Below are 17,293 nucleotides of genomic sequence, written 5' to 3' on the forward strand. Positions count from 1 at the left end.
GGATCCCGAGTATGTACACAGCAGCAAGCCTCCAATGCCTCTGGGGGGCCCAGGTTAAGGTGTGGCTAGAGGTTCCTCCGCTGGGCTTGTCCCAAGTCAGCAGCAATGCCTACCCAACTGGGCAGGTAGGCTGCTTGTGGCTTGAAAACCATGTGGAAAGGGGAGTTGGGCTGGGTAAAGTTAGCCAGGTAAACAGTGTCCCCACCTGTGAGGTAGGCAGCCCAGATCCCAAAGGTGCCCACTGTGATGATGGTGTGGTCACACTGCATGAGCACTGCCATGTCCCTGGCAGGGGATCCTCGAAGGCCATTGCCAGCAAACGCCACATCCCCTCGGGAGGCATCGATGTTCTCCTTGCACCAAGCCATGTCATCACTGGTGACCACAAAGACTGGAGATGGATAACGTGCCCGGAACCTGTCCAGGGCCTGTTCCAAGTAACCGCGGTCAGCCACCACGCCCTTCCACACATTGGGCATGACATGCACATAGTCCCCCCGGCGCACATGGACACCCACAAACGTACTCGGCTGGCTCCCATTCACCCGCAGGCCACGCAGGAAAGCCTGGGCCTCCTCACGCACATGGTCGTGCAGGGTGAACTCCTGCAGGATCTCAGGGCGCAGGTGGTGGTAGAAGGTCCAGGAGCACGGGTACCCTGTGAGGCGCACATAGCGCCCCGGGATGTGGCGGTACCGCTCCTCCATCCAGTCATTGAGGTGGTAGTTCTGCCACGGGATCTTCCTGTCAGTGTCGCTGTGCAGCACCGGCAGGCTGATCCTGAAGATGGGCGCCAGGGCGCTGTGCATGGATGCGGGGATGAATGCGGGCTTTCCGTTCATCCTGGCCAGGGCAAACAGCGTGGCATACTCGCCCATCTGGTTCCCCAGGCGGCCTTTGACATTGATGGTGAACATGCCCTCCTGGGGCAGGTTTCTTGGGGCTAACACCACAAGGGCCGAAGAGGCCCAGGGGGCAGGCACCAGAGCCAGGCGCCGGAGGCTGTGGAGGATGGTGGACAACACAAAGATCATGAAGAGGAAGCAGAAGGTGGAGAGGGCTGGACGAGTGGTCTGCAGTCCATGGAGAGCTGTAAGAGAAGACAGGGGTCAGGAGGGTGGTTAGGGGCCAGAGTCTGAGCACAGCCATTCAGGGAGTGTTTCTGTGTGGCTCTGGGGACAGCCCCACCCTTTATTAGCAGTGTGATGGGGCTTACTGTACCTCTCTGAATCTCTCTCACCTGACTTGGTGTGGCCACTGTAAACAGCTGGTTAACCAACCATATCTTCCCTGATTTCTATGCTCCTAACCTCAGGGGCGCATGAAAATTAAATGTGAATACAGTAGCTTTTCCTGATTCATAGTCTGACCTTCTGGAGCTTCAATTACTTAACAGGGTCAAGTGTGGTTTGGAAGTGTTAAATGGAACATTCCAGAAATAAATAATCTATACATTTTAAGTTTTCAGCTGAGGATGATGAAATCTTGTAACACCCCACCCTAGCCTGCCCCCACCTCTGATGAGTCATCCTTGGTCCAGTGTATCAAGCTGTAAGTTTTGCACGTTTTGGTCATTTAGCTGTTATCCGGCCCATCGTCAAAACTAGAGTGCTCAGGCCTGCGAGATGACTCAGCCAGAAGATCCTTCCAGGCAGGCCTTATGTCCTGAGTTCAATGCTTAGATGCCCTTGAGTGGCAGGAGAATCAACTCCTGAAAGTTGAGTTTCCTCTGAAGAGAACTGGAGTGCTATGTCAAGTTATCCTTACTTCACGACATGATGGCTCAAAAGGGTAGGGACCGTGACCATGGAGATATATGCCAGAGAGGCACTAGAAAAGGCCCCTTTAAGTAAAAAAAAAAAAAACTAAAGGTACCACATGGTATGTATACTGAGCTCTGGGAGATCACATCCACCAGGCAGCTTGTATCCCAGCACCGTCATGGTTACTCTGCTGAGTTGCTTCTTACTGAGCCTGATTTATACTCTCTATGGGAATTTATGCAAACAGAAGAGAGGGGCTGTGCATTGTCTATGGTTTCAGATGGCCACTGGAGTCCTGGATATAACCACACCACTGAAGCTGTATTTCTAATGTCCTCCCATCATGCCCAGCCCACAAGGAGTGAGTGGGTCTCATGTGCCAGCAGCTAGTGGGTTCGGAGAGCATGGAGAATGAAAGAGAACTCTGAAGAGTGTAGCAGAGACCAGGCACAGGGCTGTGGGTGACTGGGTCAATAGGTCACGTTTGCTGTATGTGGCTTGGCTTCCTGTGGTTCAGTTTAACCTCTTCTGCAAGTAGTGACTGGCCACAGGACCCACGAGCACTGTTTCTCACTGTCTCACAGATTCAAGCTGCCTAGCCTTCCTGCCTCCATGGGCCTCCGTAGCCCTGCACAATGACCAGGGCTCAGGGGATGGGCAGTGCCACTTCCTGCTTCTGGAACACTCTACGAGTTAGGCTGTATCATGTTGGACTTTATATTATAGGTAGGTCTGTGATGAGCCTATTTTCTAGTAACCATTTCACTGAAAATACTTTGCATACCTCAGAATCCACCTACATTCAATGTGGCTTCTAGTGTGCTCAGGGCTGGCTAAAGCCCTGCTTCATCTCAAAGACTGTACACCAGCGTTGGCTCATCTCCCAGCCTGCCCCCTTACTCGGCTAAGCCACGTGGTCAGTCTGTGGACACTTATAGCACTGCCTACTCCAGCCATGTTGTCGCTGTGTCAGCTACCATGGTCAGCCTGCCACCACACTAGCATGCGTGGGTTGTTTCCTGCGTGTGATGGACAAATGCTGTATGACTCACGAGTATCCACACAGATACGTTTTTGCTCCCTTGGGCACCTGTGTGGGGCAGCACTGCTGGGTCAAATGCGGCCCTGTGGCCCCAGATTTCAGGAAGCAGCAGCAATGTGTTAGGGTCCCATCTCCCCATCTGCTGTCTTTTGCTGTTGACTATGGTGGGGGGCAGTGCAGTGAGGCCTCACCAGGAGACCGTGTGTTTGAACCTGCAGGGTCTGCCTTGGCACCACTGGGCTTCTCTGGACTCATCTTTACTGGGTTTTGTTGTTTTTTGTTAGCTGGACAAGTAGCGCGTTATCTGGGACACCTCCTAGATTGAGAAAATGCTTCCATCAGATAGTCTGTAGGCAAGTTTATGGGGCATTTTATTGATTAATGATTAATGATTATGGGAGGCCCCCAGCCCACTGTGCGCAGTGCCATCCCCGAGCTGGTGGTCCTGGTTTGTAGAATAAAGCAGGTAGAGCAAACCACAGAATGCAAGCCAGTAGGTAGCACTCCTCCACCGTCTTTGCTTCAGTTACTGCCTCCAAGTTCCTGTTCTGACTTGCATTCGTAATAGACTATAAACTTCAAGCTAAAATAATCCCTCTCCTCCCTAAGTTTGGTCATGGTGTCTGTCATAGCAGCAGAAAACAGACTGATACCACCCTAAGGACAGACAGACAACCTCTTCCTTCCTCAAGCTCCAGCTTTCGCAGGGCCCCTGAAGTCTTCAGATGTCCCCTCCAGCACACAGTGATCTGCTTTCTCCTGCGTATTCTGTGTGCAAGCCTCAGGGCTGCGCAGCTGTCTTGGCTCCTCTGCTCCTGTATCCCAGGGCCTCTTGCTTTATTATTAACCTGAGCATTTCGAGTTTAACTGGGTGCCCGGCAAGGCCAGCCAGCTTGGACCACAGACTCTGCAACCATGAGTGCCAGGTGTGCTAGAAACACACCTTCACGGCTTCACTGCACAAAGCAAACCAGCTCTACTTGAGGCCCCTCACACACAACTTTTTTAACGATCCCAATCATTTTCTCTCCTGCCTCCTGGCTCTCTGCCCAACTCAAAGCGGAGCTCCCAGCCCAGCCAGAGCGGCAGGGCAGGGCAGGGCAGGGCACCTGGGCCAGGGGAAGTGAAAGAGGTCCAGGAAGGGTGCGGCCTCAGGAGCACTTCCGGGTAAGTGTGGGCTGCTTCGGGAAGTGCTCTGTTGCTGCCATCTTGAGGGAAGGCCTGGCCTTCATCCTGCTATCTCAAGAGTGCCCTCTTGAGGCTGTTCCTCCTCAAGACCTAGAAGCCCACAGAACAGGAGTGGAGGCTGTACTACTCAGCTTCTTTCCTAAGGCTGGTGACAGAGACCCTCCACCAGAGTCACTGTGGTGGGCAAGAAGGCCTGAGTCCTGGAGCCAGGCCCTGTGAGGGTTAAGGTCCCCTTACTTGGCGAGCCCCCGTATCACCTCTGGATTCCTGGGTGGGCGTGGCGCTCTGTCTCACGCTTTTCTCTGCTGCTTGCCTGGTCCGTCCCACAGTGGACGTCGTCTGGATGACAACCACCTAGCACTCAGGCTACCCAGAACAAAGTGAGGAAGGAAGGTCCCTCTGGGGACAACTTACGGCCTCGCCATGCTAGTGAGGGGGTCCTACAGCATACCCAAACTTTCCTTCAATGTCCCGACAGGGCAAGGCTCTCTTCTCCTGGCCATCCCTCTGAAGCCACAGCTCCTGTCCCTGCTCAGCAAACCATACCTAACTGTCTACAGAGCAGAGCCGCTTCCTGTCTTTCTGTCTAGAAGGTGGCCAGACAGGGCCGGGGCTGGGGCAGACCCGGGAGGACTTGCTGGATCCACCAGAGCCACGTGTCACCCTGCGGCTCACAGTTCTGGCTGGGAACGTGGTTCTCTGATATGGGGTCTGCTGGCCAGCTTTCTCCTTCACACCTCCAGCTTTCTGGGTCTGGTAGCTCTCATCTGTCCCTGTCCTTGCTCCTGCAAGACCCCGGCCTCAAGGGTCCCCTGGAACCAGTATGGGGGCAGCATCTCTCCTTCCCAGGGCAACAGGCCCGAGTCTCGTCCTGGGCCAGTTCTACACAATGGCAAAGCTGTAGCTGCGAATGGGATGAACTACACACAGTTCGCTTTGCTCAGAGGGAAGCCACAGCGCTCAGACAAACAGGCTGGTTGTGTGAGCATGTCAGGTTGGAAGGCCTGGGGTCATGAACACCAGCTGCCAGACTGCCTTCAACCTTCCTATCCTCTCTCTATTCCTCCCCAGGTCCAACCAGCTGGATACCTTACAGACAGCGCTGGCCTCCGGCTTCCCCTGCAGCGGTCTAACCTTAACCCTGAGTTAACCCACATGTTAACCCTCCCGGAGGCTGCAAGACTGGGACTGGCTGGGGTCAGCCAGAAGCTGGGGCTGGCAAGCTAAACTCCGGAGGTAAGAGGGCCTAGGGCAAGTGGGAACAGGTCAGGACCCCAACCTCAGGACCCCCACGGGCAGCTGTACTCCTACCTGCCCGGATTCTTCTAAGCCAGTTTGTTCGGGGCCACCAGGCTGCAAGCCTGCTGGGGGCGACAATGCTCCTGTCCCACGCAGTCTCGGGTGGTGTGGCTGGCAGGGGTCCCTGTGGGGAAAGCGTGGCTGCTGTTGGCCAGGGTTTGGGGCGGGCAGTGGTGTTGGATTCTGCGGGCTTTGCTTTGAGCTCCCGCCCAGAACCCCCACTAGCCTGGCCTGAGAACAGCCCACTCTCTTTCTCCCTGAGAGCCCACCTCTGCACTGCTCCTACAGAAGAGTGTGGCCGACTGACTACATGGTGCTCTTCTCTTCTCCAGGCAGGTTTGGCCAATGGCTGGGTCCTAACAGACGGGTAGGAGATGCATGCCAAAGTGGGGGAGGCAGGCAGGGTCTCTTATGGATCCCATCGGCCCAGCAAGGCTGACTGTGGGCCCATGGAGTCCAGCTGGGCTTGCCACTGAGAGGTAGGAAGGCTGTAGGCCAGGACGGGCTGGGGCTAGATTCTGCCTGCCCCCACAAAAACGTAAGAGAACTCATAGCCTGTACTTCATGGTGTTAGGAACCAGAAAGTGGGACCCTGAAATTATCCAGCAATTATGCTTACACGAGGGGATGGGACTTAGGGAAGCTGGCCAATGCAGCGTTACGGGTACATAATGGCTCCAGATTCCTGGGGGCAGGGACCAGGCCTATGGTCTGGGCAGGGGAGGCATCCAGCATGGGAACTGGCAGTGGAGCACAGGGCTGTGTAGATTATAGCCTCGGTGCAGATTCAGAGATAAGGGTTCATGCAGGGGCTCAGGAAAGCCCCAAGGTCCCCAGCCCTAAATGGGGGAAGTTGAGGGCCTTAGTCCCCTGGCTTCTGACATCCTCTGGACTCTGGATTTCCGGTTTCTAAGTGCCCTAGCATTTGGCACACACCCTTATGCCACCTCCTGCTTTTTGTCTTTCCTCCCATATTTAAACCCAAACATCAGCTCCCCCATCTGCTTCAAGGGCCTGAGCACTGTGGGGAATGTGGGGATTTGGATCCATGTCTGAGATTTGGGGTAGCAGGTGGGGCCCCTGCCCAGAAGGTCCCAGAAATGTAACTGCAGGGTCCTAACACCTGAAGTCCTACAGGAAGGCCGGGCTTCTGCCTTTCCAGTGCCTCAGGGGTTCTGCACTCTAGCTCTAAGGTGGTGTTGGTCTCCAGCCCCACACCCCACCTTCCTTCAGCTCTGTTCTCTGGCTGTACACCTGGAGGGGAAAGGGTTAAGGGTGGAGGGCTGGGGTAGGGAGCAGAGAGGCCAGGGCTGTTTGGCAATAATCCCCTCTCCGTGCGTGCATGCAGGGTGTGGAGAACAAAGTTAGAACCCCATGTGGGAAAGGCTTCCACTCTGGTCTAGGTGGGCTTCTGACTTCCTCCTGGGCACCGCCAGCTGGCTCTTCCTTCTTTCCTGGGCTCCTTACTATCTCTGCTTTCCTGAGTGTCTCTGAGCCCACTTGCTCTTCCTTCCCAGCTCCAGATTCTCCTAGCAACATGCCACCCAACTATCCCTTTTGGTGTCCCATCCTCTGCTAGCTGTCCCTCTGGCTCTCCCCAAGGTTTGCATCCCTCCTGTGTCTTTCTTCCCTTAGCCATGCCCTCCATCTCTTCCCTGACCCATCCTTCTAGGTGTTCACATCTGTTGGTTCTGCTTGTTCCTCATCTACCCCTTACCCTCTCCCCAGGGCCTCTACCCTCTCGACACTGATGGATAACTTTGGGGTGTTAAGCTCTGGATTAGTTCAGGCAAAATTCTCGATTTTGCCTGCGTTCTTTCCCCCCTGGGTTATGTAAACAGTAATTCTCCCCAGATGGAACTATTTTCCTCACTTCAAGGCAGCTGGGGAGGGGGCTCAGGCAGGGCTGGCAGGAATGCGGGGGCCCCCAGGGATCCTCAGCAGGGTGGAGGCTGACTGAGGCCCCATCTGCCACCTCTGTCTATAGGTGCCAGCTCTCCCACGGCCATGCCCACTGCCTTCGTCCTCTTGCTTCTGCTCGGCCAGGCCACCTCGGATCCATGCTATGATCCAGAAGGGCACCCTCGCTTCTGCCTCCCGCCAGTGACCCAGCTGGTCGGCAGGGTAGCAGCCTCCTGCCGTCAGACTTGCGCTCTTCCTGCAGCCAGCCCTGGCTCTACCTGCAATGGTAGTCTGACACTGGACCTGGATGGTTTCTTCCTCTTGACGTCTGTCACTCTGCGATTCTGCACCCCAGGGCCTCCAGCCCTGGTTCTTTCTGCTGCCTGGGCCATTGGAGGCCCCTGGAGGCCGCTATGGAGTAGGCCTGCCTGGCCTGGAGCTCTGGGGGGGCCTGAGAAGGTAACCTTTCGCTCCCCTCCAGGCCCCAAGGCCAGGATAGTGGCTAGCCACCTCCGTGTGGAGTTTGGGGGCCAGGCAGGGCTGGTGACCACCGGGGTAAGAGGCCGCTGCCAGTGCCACGGCCATGCAGCCCGATGTGCTGCCCAGGCCCAGCCCCCACGCTGCCGCTGCCGCCACCACACTACTGGCCCAGGGTGTGAGAGCTGCCGCCCATCCCATCGAGACTGGCCCTGGCGGCCTGCCACACCCCAGCACCCTCATGAGTGCTTGCGTAAGTCATGGGTATTGTCCCCAACCCTTGCCACTACTTGGCCCCCTAGAACAACATGCAATTGGTCCCTTGTCCCAAAACATGCAGAATGTTCTCTTCCCCTCATAACTGCTTTTCTTTGATTGTCCTCACACTGTGCTGTAGCCTGGTTCTCTTTTCTTATTTGCCAAGCATGTCTGATACACAGACACAGACACAGATACGCACGCACGCACGCACGCACGGAACCCTCTGTCAGGGACTCTACTCACTAGATGTAACCACATGACACCAGGGGCAATCCTGAGCAGAACATATCCCAAGGCATGGTGTGGCACTGGGTTTGTGCAAGGGTACAAGCAGACATATTTCCTGACTCCTGGAGACATGGCACAGGGATCTATAATTATAAAACATTCAGGGCTGGAGAGATGGCTCAGAGGTTAAGAGCACTGACTGCTCTTCCAGAGGTCCTGAGTTCAATTCCCAGCAACCACATGGTGGCTCACAACCATCTATAATGAGATCTGGTGTCCTCTTCTGGTGTGCAGACATACATGCTGTATACATAATAAATACATAAATCTTAAAAACAAAAAAACACTCTGATGGACCACCAGCTGCCAGCCCATTGTCTGGATGGAGAGACTGTGGCCACAGTTCACTTACACAAAGTCACACAGGTGCCGGGTATGACTATGGGTCCCAGAGTGCTATCATACTAGGCGCCCCAGACACAGCCAGGAGCAGCTTCAGCAGATGGCACCACCCAATTTCATCTCCTCTGCCCACAGCTGTGTGGTGTTGGGCAAGGGATTTAAGCTTCCCGTGCCTGTTTTCTTCTCCCATGAGGTGGGGACAGTGACGGCACTGTCCCTAAGGCTGCAGAGAAGCCAGTGAGCCAGAGTGCACAAAGCCCGGGAGCACAGCCCTGTCCCTCACTTGTGAGCACCTGCTATGATGCCTATGACATTATTCCCAGGCAGAAAGGAGAGCCTGGCAGGTGACTTAGGGACTTCTCAGCCCAGATGCTGTCATCCCTAGACCCCACTCTGACATCTCCTGCAGCCACACTGTCAGCGGTCTCCACTTCTGTGACCAACCTTCAGCCTATGGTAATTGATGCACTGGCAGACAGAAGACGACATACACACACATTCCTCAGCCTTTCAGGGAGGCCAGCTCCCAGCCTTCTGCCCTCCACCACCCCAGGGACCAGCAGGGGAGACTCACATGTCCTGAGGCTGGGGCAGGCTCCATCTTGGGCTTGGACAGGGCCTGGGTGCTAGGGAGGCTGTGCCCCTGAGGATGGTCACAGCTATCCAAATTAAGAGAAATGCAGCCCTGGGGACCTGGATTCGAGGAAGTGATACATCTCTGTGGCTTTACAGATAAGGTAGCTTGACTGTCCTCTACTTGTCAGTTTGTTTCAGAAGGGGAAGTGAGGCAACGCCATCACTCTGGGTCAGAAAAGATCTAAAGTCTGCCTGTGTGCAGAGGCGCTGGAGCAGCACTGCCCTGTAGAGCCATCTACACCCTTGGGGGATGGCAGAGAGCCTCCCTGGACAGGGGGCAACAGAGGCTCCGGAAAGGAGTGTCGTTTTCTCAAGAATATCCGGCTGCCTCTACCTGCCCACACCACTCCTGCTCTGCCCTGGGGAGCTGCCAGCCCAGGTTCTCAGCCCCTAAGTCCAGGCCTTTTCATAGAGTCACCAGGCACTCTGATTTAACATCTTTCTGGAATTCCTGCCACACATACAGAACCCTGGGCCTGGTGATGCTGAACTAGCCTTTGATTTATGTGGATGGGTTTTTGTTGTTTGTTTTAGTTTTTCTAAGACTTATTTGTTTATTATGTATACAGTGTTCTGTCTGCATGTATTCCTACATGCCAGAAGAGGGCACCAGATCTCATTACATGGTTGTGAGCCACCATGTGGTTGCTGGGAATTGAACTCAGGACTTTTGGAAAAGCAGCCAGTGCTCTTAACCCCGAGCCATTTCTCTGGCCCATCCATCCCCTCCCTCCACCTTTTTTTGGACAGTGTCTCACTATGTAGCCTTGGCTGCTTGGAACTCCATATGTAGAGCCTGCTGGCCTCAAACTCATAGAGATCCACCTGCCTTTGCTTTCCAGTGCTGGGATTAACTGCCTGGTTGCCTGGCTATAAAATGCTGCGCACGGAGGAAATGTCTTTAATCCTAGCACTCAGGAGGCAGAGGCAGAAAGATTTCTGTGAGTTCGAGACCAGCCTGGTCTACAGATTGAGTTCCAGCACATCCAGGGCTACCCAGAGAAAACCTGTCTTGAAAGACTAAAAAGAACCAGCCAGGCATGGTGGGACTTTAGGATATACTCGTGCTCAGGAAATAGAAGCATTAAGATCATAAGTTCTAGGCCAGCCTGGGCTTCATGGGGCCCTGTTTCTTCTGCAACCAACCAAACAAATATATGAAAAGTTTCCTAGTATCTTATCAGCAGTGGGGTATGGAAGGCATGGAGGGCCTTGTACTCACAGATAAACACTTGGGGAACCAGACTGTTAAACACACGACTGTCCCTTCAAAGGGAGGGATGTAGAACGTGTTTTCCACCCAGAAGGCTGGGAGCAGCTCTGGTTAATATCCTGGTGACCTCTGCACTATCTCTGTAGCTGAGACTATACCACATCCTGCCCCCCACCCCAACACTTATCTTGTTTTTCCTCAATCTATAGAACAGCTTGTTAATCTATAGAACATCTTTATGGAAGATGTCACTTGTACTTTACAAAGAATTTCAATCTCTTCATGTCTTAAGCTTTGTTGTGCACATAGGATTGAGTTGATTATCAACAGGAAAAACTTCACCAAATTCTGCTGTCCTTAAATATGCCTAAAATAAACTACTCAGGGTCAGACTCCAAGTTTGAGCCAACACCAGCTACTAGTTATGTTGACTGAACTACCCTCTTGCCTCCTGTGGGTCATTACTCTGCTGGCTGTGCAATGTCACAGTTCAGCCTGAGAATTAAGATTTCCTGGGAATGAGCCAAAGGCAGTCTCTGAAACCACAGACCTACATTCTTTCCTCAGGAAGGATGGTAGGGAGAAGGCTGGGGATGGGAGACAGACCTGGCCCTAATGTGTCTGTATGACAGTTTCTGACATCATCTTGTCCCTAGCCTGCTCCTGCAACCAGCATGCCCGACGCTGCCGATTCAACTCCGAGCTATTCAGGTTGTCAGGTGGCCGTAGTGGGGGTGTGTGTGAGCGGTGCCGCCACCACACCGCGGGGCGGCATTGTCACTACTGCCAGCCAGGGTTCTGGAGGGACCCAAGCCAGCCCATCACTAGTCACAAGGCATGCAGGGGTGAGTGTGGCCTGAAGTCAGGCCAAAGGGGAAAGGTCAGGGAGCTAGGAATCTCTATGGGCAGTGCAGAGGTGGGGTTGAGGGAGGAGCCCAGAGTCTAGACTAGCACACTTGGGGAGGGCTCACAGGGTTTGCAGGGAGCCTCTTGGTCCCAAACATCTCATTCCCTTTGTCATGAAGCCTGCCGCTGCCATCCGATTGGAGCAACAGGAGGGATGTGTAACCAGACCAGCGGCCAGTGCTCTTGCAAGTTAGGGGTCACAGGCCTGACATGTAATCACTGTGGTCCTGGATATCAGCAGAGCCGCTCACCCAGGATGCCCTGCCAACGTAAGTCCCACAGCACTTGATGCCGTAAATCCTGGACTCGGATGGAAGTCCAGGTTTCAATGGAAAACTGTTGTGTGGCTTTGGCTTTGGGGTGGTAGTGGATGAACTCTGAGAGAATTTGGGGCCGAAACTACACCACAGACTCTTCAATCTTGGGAAGAAGAAAGCTAAGGTCATGGACTCCTTGTTCTTGAGGGAAGGGGCAGGTCTTGGGGAGGGTAAAGGATGGCTGCACTCTTGAGAGTTGGCATACCTGGATTCCTCATGGTGATTCCTAGAGTTTAAATTGAACTTCTCCTCTGGTCTGACAGGAATTCCAGAGGCAACAACCGCCCTTGCTACTACCCCTATTGCATCTCGATCTGGTAAGAGGCTAGCAGACACTCCAGGCAGCAAAGGGTCTGGGAGGGGCTGATTGGGTCCAGAGGTACCCAGCCCTCCTTTTTTGTTGCTTATTTGTGGGATTTTTGGCTTTATTTTTGTTTTGCTTTGTTTTTTGAGACAGGGTTTATCTGGGTAGCCCTGGTGGAACCTGGTAGACCAGGTTAATCTCAAACTCATAGACTGGCCTGCCTTTGCCTCCTGAGTGCTGGGATTACAGGTGTGTGCCGCTGTGCCTGGCTTCCAGCCCTTCTTGAGGAGCAGGAGCAGACAGTGCAGCTGTCTGTGGACATGGGGCGGGAAGGTGGGCTGTGATGCGGGCCGTGGAACCTACTGCAGAGAGCCTGACCCTCTCCAGACCCACAGTGTCAGAACTACTGCACTGTTTCGGACACCAGCGTGCACATGAGCCTTCAGAGGTACTGCCAGCAGGATTACAGTAAGTGACGGAGGACAAAGGGGCTGCCCTCTCCCTGACCTTCCATTTTCTTATTTGAAATGGGGAAGGATATTAGACCCTAAAGGACTCTTCCCTGCCAGGATGTGCTGGAACAGAAGACAATGGTGGGGGGCCATGGGGAGGAATCCCCTACCTTCTTGTGTCTTCTTGTCCCCCATAGTCTTCATGTGCAGTTTCATCCCGTCCTTCAGCCTGACATCTCGGAGAGCTGGAAGGAGAAGAGGGGTCTAGAGGAACAGAAGGGCCCTGGTTCTATCTTGTCTTTCTTCCAGTCTCAGACCTGAGCCTTCGACTCCCTCCCCATCAGTGCATGCCAGTCCCCAATCCGAGGCCCATCAGCTCAGCTCTCAGATGCTCAGGAGTCAGGCCTAGTTAACAGATACAACCCAATCCCTGCTACTTCCTTCCATACAGGACCATGGGCCCCTTTGCCCTCAGGATCATCAAACGACTTCAGGGTCACAAGTCTTTGAAGTGGAGTTTCTTCCACCCTCTTCTCAAGGATGTTGACCCCCACAGATCTGGCCTGTTAGTCAGAGTCCAGCCCCAGGTCTGCCTGACCCTCCCCTGCCATAGCACTGATTCCTGTTAGCATGACCTTAACCAACTCTCAGACCTTAGCACTCAATTCATCCTTTGGACCTCCAATTTACTCCAGAGCCTTTCTGGCAAGATCCATCTCTCCTGAGGCCCCCAATCCTGGGGGACCTTCTCATTGTTACACCAATGTAACAGTGAGACTGGCTGGGCATGGTGGTGCAGGCTCAAAATCTCTAGTTCCCAGGAGGCTGGGGTAGGATTGCAGTGAGCTCTGGACTCGTTTACGTTATAGAGTAAGTCCTAGGCCAGCTGCAACACCTTAGTGAGACCTTTTTGCCAGAACAGTAACCACCTGGAATCCCAAGGCTATTTATTGTTAATATGATCCCAAAAGTTCTAGTCAGCATTATTGGGAGCTCTCAGGAAACTCCCTGCCTGACCTCCACCTCCCTCACCTTTCTCAACCACAACCCTGAAACCCTGCTTCACATGCTCTTCCTAATTACGATTTTGGGCACCCCCTGCAACTCACGTGGCTCTTACAGCTATGATCCTGGAGCTCCCCCACACCACATACCATTGCAGGCCACCATCCGACCATCTCATGCATGCATTTATATATGCATCTAGTTCCTATATTCAGACCAGTGGTTCTCAACCTTACTACGCAGAGACCCTTTAACACAGTTCCTCATGCTGTGGTGACCCCCAGCCACAGCCATAAAATTATTTTCATCGCTACTTCCTACTTATAACTTTGCTACTGTTATGAATCGTAATATAAAGATCTGTGCTTTCTGACAGTCTTAGGCGACCCCTGTGAAAGGGGTCAAGACTCCACATTTTGAGAACGGCTAATCTAGACCCTGCCTGCCCCTTTCCACTGCCATAAGGTAGGGTCTTCTCCATCAGGCCTGTCCTGGCTCCTCAGGCACATCCTCCTGCTTGTCTGACTTGATGTCTTCCTGCAGTTCTGCACGCACATGTTAAGGATTCCGAACGGGTTGCGGCGGCGGCGTCGGAGGCGGTGGCTCCTGAGTGGTGGCGGCTGGCGGTGCACGTGCTGGCCGTGTACAAGCAGCGCACCTGGCCCGTGCGCCGCGGCGGCCAGGAGGCCTGGGTGCCCGGCGCTGACCTGGCCTGCGGCTGCCTGCGCCTGCGCCCCGGTGCCGACTACCTCCTGCTGGGCAGTGCTGCGGCCCACACCGACCCTGCACGCCTCGTCCTGGACCGCCACGGCCTCGCGCTGCCCTGGAGGCCACACTGGGCCCTGCTGCTGCGGCGGCTACAGCAGAAGGAGCGTGGCGGCGCCTGCCGCGGCCTGCCGCCTCCCACCCCCCACCCAGCCCGGCCCGGCGGCTGAACTGAACCTGACCGCCTTAGGCAAGGTGTGAGTCGGCAGAGCCTTCGACCTCGACGCGCCTGCGTGCCTGCGTGCCTGCGTCTTTGCGGAGCCAATCAGAAGCTGCAGCGTGCCTGACGCCATTCCGTGCGTGCTTCTGCCATGTAGGCCTGAGCGAGTTTTAGCTTTTGCAGGAAGCCGCAAGCAGGCCTTTGGGAAGTTACTCCTTCGGCCTGTGAGCCTAAAGGTTATTTGTCCCAATAAAGCCTCATGTCCCGTGGAGTTGTGTCTACAGACCCCTGATCCATGTTGGGAGAGTCTTTAGGGGGCGAATGAAGAAGGCCTTGAGTACACTTGCCAAGCTGAAGTTCTAAGTGAGTTATCTGAGCGAAAGTGTGCAATGCTCTTAGAGGAACGGACTCCAGTGGAGTATCTGGGTGCCAGTTACATGTGTCTCTTGATGATTAACCAGAAGGCAATAGATTACGTATGGCTGGGAAAGGCAAGAAAATTGACAAAGGCGCCAGTAGTCTCAGATATCCAGAAACTTGGGCATTTAGATATTCTTTAATATTCTTATGGGCCTGAAGATAGTCTCCACAGGGGAAAAAGGGAACTTTCAATATCACCTGGTCTTGAAATATGGTGCAGAGCCATGTCTCAGCACTTAGGAGGTGGAGGATCAGGAGCCCAAGGATTATCTAACAAATGCTGTTTGAAGATAAAACCGATTTATCCGCATTAAAGGTTTGGAACAGGCCTGGCTCACAGCAAGCACCCTATGAGTTGACTGTCACTGTGTGAATACCCAGAGGCGTCACTAGCCTCTGAGTACTCTGATGGGGAGGACCTTGCTGGGGCCCCAGGGTAATGGGCGTTGAGGGCAGGGAGAGAGAGTTAAGGAAGTTCACAGGCGTGTGGGAACCTTTCGAGCGGCTGGAGCTCTGGCGGTGCCCACCTCCCACCCAAGAGCCTGGTGTAGGAGATGAAAGCACAGAGCAGAGCAAGCCTGATGTGTTCCCTGTGACTCCAACTTTGTTTCTAGCAGCCGAAGCAAATTGGTGTGAAATTGACATCTGTGCCACTGGCCGACCAGGCCCTTCCCATCCCTCCCTCAAGGCGCCAGCCCTGCCTGTCTGCACAGTAATGGAGGTGGCCCAGGTGGCCACCAGACCTCAGAGGAGGCCCCTGTCCACCTCACAACATAGCCAACTGACTTCATTGTGAAATGCCCCCCCCCCCCCCCGTCTCAATAACTTAGCCTAAGAAACGGCCTTGAGAGAGATAATTGGGAAAGTAACCTTGAGTCAAAGCAGGAGATATCAAACACCCGGTCTTGGGAGGAACAAACCTTGAGTCAGAACAAGATATCTATAATTGGTCACCTGGCCTTGGAGAACAAACAGCTGCACATTTCTGAAAATTAAAGATAGCCCCCAAGTTCACCCTGGCCTTATTTGAATCAACCAATGGGGACCCTGTAACTATGCTTCTCGCTTCTGTAACCGTGCTTCTGCCCCTAGGACTCTATAAGAAGTCCCCCTTCCCCTAGGAAGGCGCGCAAGTCCTCCGAGAGACTTGTCGCCCCAGGTACCTGTGTATTCAAATAAACCCTCTTGCTGTTTGCATCTGATCTGTGGTCTCGGTGTGTTCCTTGGGTTTGGGGTCTCTCCTGAGGGAAGATCTCCACTGGGGGGTCTTTCATTGGAGGTTCCACCGAGATTGAGACCCCTCCCCAGGACCACCGACCCACCGTCAGGAGGTAAGCGGGCCGGCCTCACTATATGTTGTCCCGTCTAATTGTTGTTTGTCAGTCCGCGCGCCTGATAATCTGTCTGTGGTGGAGCCAGAAGGAGCTGACGGGCTCGGACTTCGCTCACCATGACCCTGGAAGGCGTTCCACGGGTGTCTGAAGTCCCCTTTGGGGCACGGTTTTTCGGGGCCACTCACGAATCCGAGGGATACGTGGTGTTGGTTGGAGAGGAGGGATCCGGACCCTCACAGTACTCTCCGTCTGAGTTTCTGCTCTCGGTTTGGAGCCGGAGCCGCGCAGCGCGTGTCAGTCTTGTTTGCGTTTGTCTGTCGTTTGCTATTTTCTGTCTGAGCGCTCTCCTCCTAGAAACAGCTATGGGACAGACTGTCACCACCCCCTTGAGCCTCACGCTTGGCCACTGGTCAGACGTGAAAGCACGAGCCAACAACGAGGGACTTATGATCGAGAAAAAAAAATGGATCACCCTTTGCGAGGCTGACTGGGTCACAATGAATGTGGGATGGCCTCGAGAGGGAACTTTTAATCTCAGTCTAATTTTACAGGTGGAGGGAAAAGTCTTCGCTCCGGGTCCCCATGGCCACCCGGACCAGGTTCCATACATCGCTATATGGAAACTCCTAGCGACCGAATCCCCCCCATGGGTTAAGCCGTTTCTCTCCCTTCCAGCGCCCCAGGCCTGCCCTCTGACAGCACCGCCGCCCCCTCTCACCCCTCCTACCTCCTCCCTTTACCCTATTTTCCCAAGAAAGAATCCCCCTAAAACCCCTGTCCTTCCTGTGGACCCCAATTCACCCCTTATTGACCTTTTGACAGAGGACCCCCCGCCGTATCCGGGGAATCAAGCGCCGGGAGCGGCACTTCCCGGGCCGGCCACGGCGGCGGCGGCGGCAGCGACGGCCCCCATGCCGACAGCGGCGGCGGCGGTCCCCATGCAGTACTGGCCGATTTTCGGCCTTTGATCTTTACAACTGGAAACAGCATAATGCATAACCCTCCTTTCTTTAAGGACCCTGTTGCCTTGACTAACTTGATTGAGTCCATTTTAATAACCCACGCCTAACCCACCAGCCTACATGGGATGACTGTCAGCAGCCTTTCCCCTCACCCGCCCGAACTGGGACTTCATGACCCCAGAAGGTAGGGAGCACCTATGTCTCTTTTGCCAGTTGCTCTTAGCGGGTCTCCGGGGGGCTGCTAGGCGCCCCACCAA

General features: G+C 54.3%; 1 protein-coding gene across 1 annotated transcript; it reads right to left on the reverse strand.

The window, feature by feature from the left end:
- Window positions 1-46: 46 nt before the first annotated feature.
- Window positions 47-14,092, reverse strand: LOC118579711 (galactoside 2-alpha-L-fucosyltransferase 3-like). Its single transcript, XM_036181281.1, has 3 exons — window positions 13,951-14,092; window positions 12,561-12,635; window positions 47-1,090 (listed from the first exon to the last, which is right to left on the reverse strand). Exons 2-3 carry the CDS (start codon window positions 12,604-12,606, stop codon window positions 66-68), a joined length of 1,071 nt encoding a protein of 356 aa, XP_036037174.1. The 5' UTR covers window positions 12,607-12,635; window positions 13,951-14,092; the 3' UTR covers window positions 47-65.
- Between the last annotated feature and the right edge of the window lie 3,201 nt (window positions 14,093-17,293).

The sequence above is a fragment of the Onychomys torridus genome, chromosome 1 (assembly GCF_903995425.1).
Source record: "Onychomys torridus chromosome 1, mOncTor1.1, whole genome shotgun sequence".
Taxonomy (NCBI): domain Eukaryota; kingdom Metazoa; phylum Chordata; class Mammalia; order Rodentia; family Cricetidae; genus Onychomys; species Onychomys torridus.

Bases quoted from the DNA above. Each gene is read 5' to 3' on its own strand.
- LOC118579711 (XM_036181281.1), bottom strand. From the start codon at position 12,606: ATGAAACTGCACATGAAGACTATGGGGGACAAGAAGACACAAGAAG. The intron at 1,091-12,560 runs GTAGGGGATTCC...CTTCTCTTACAG, and splicing joins GGACAAGAAGACACAAGAAG to CTCTCCATGGACTGCAGACC.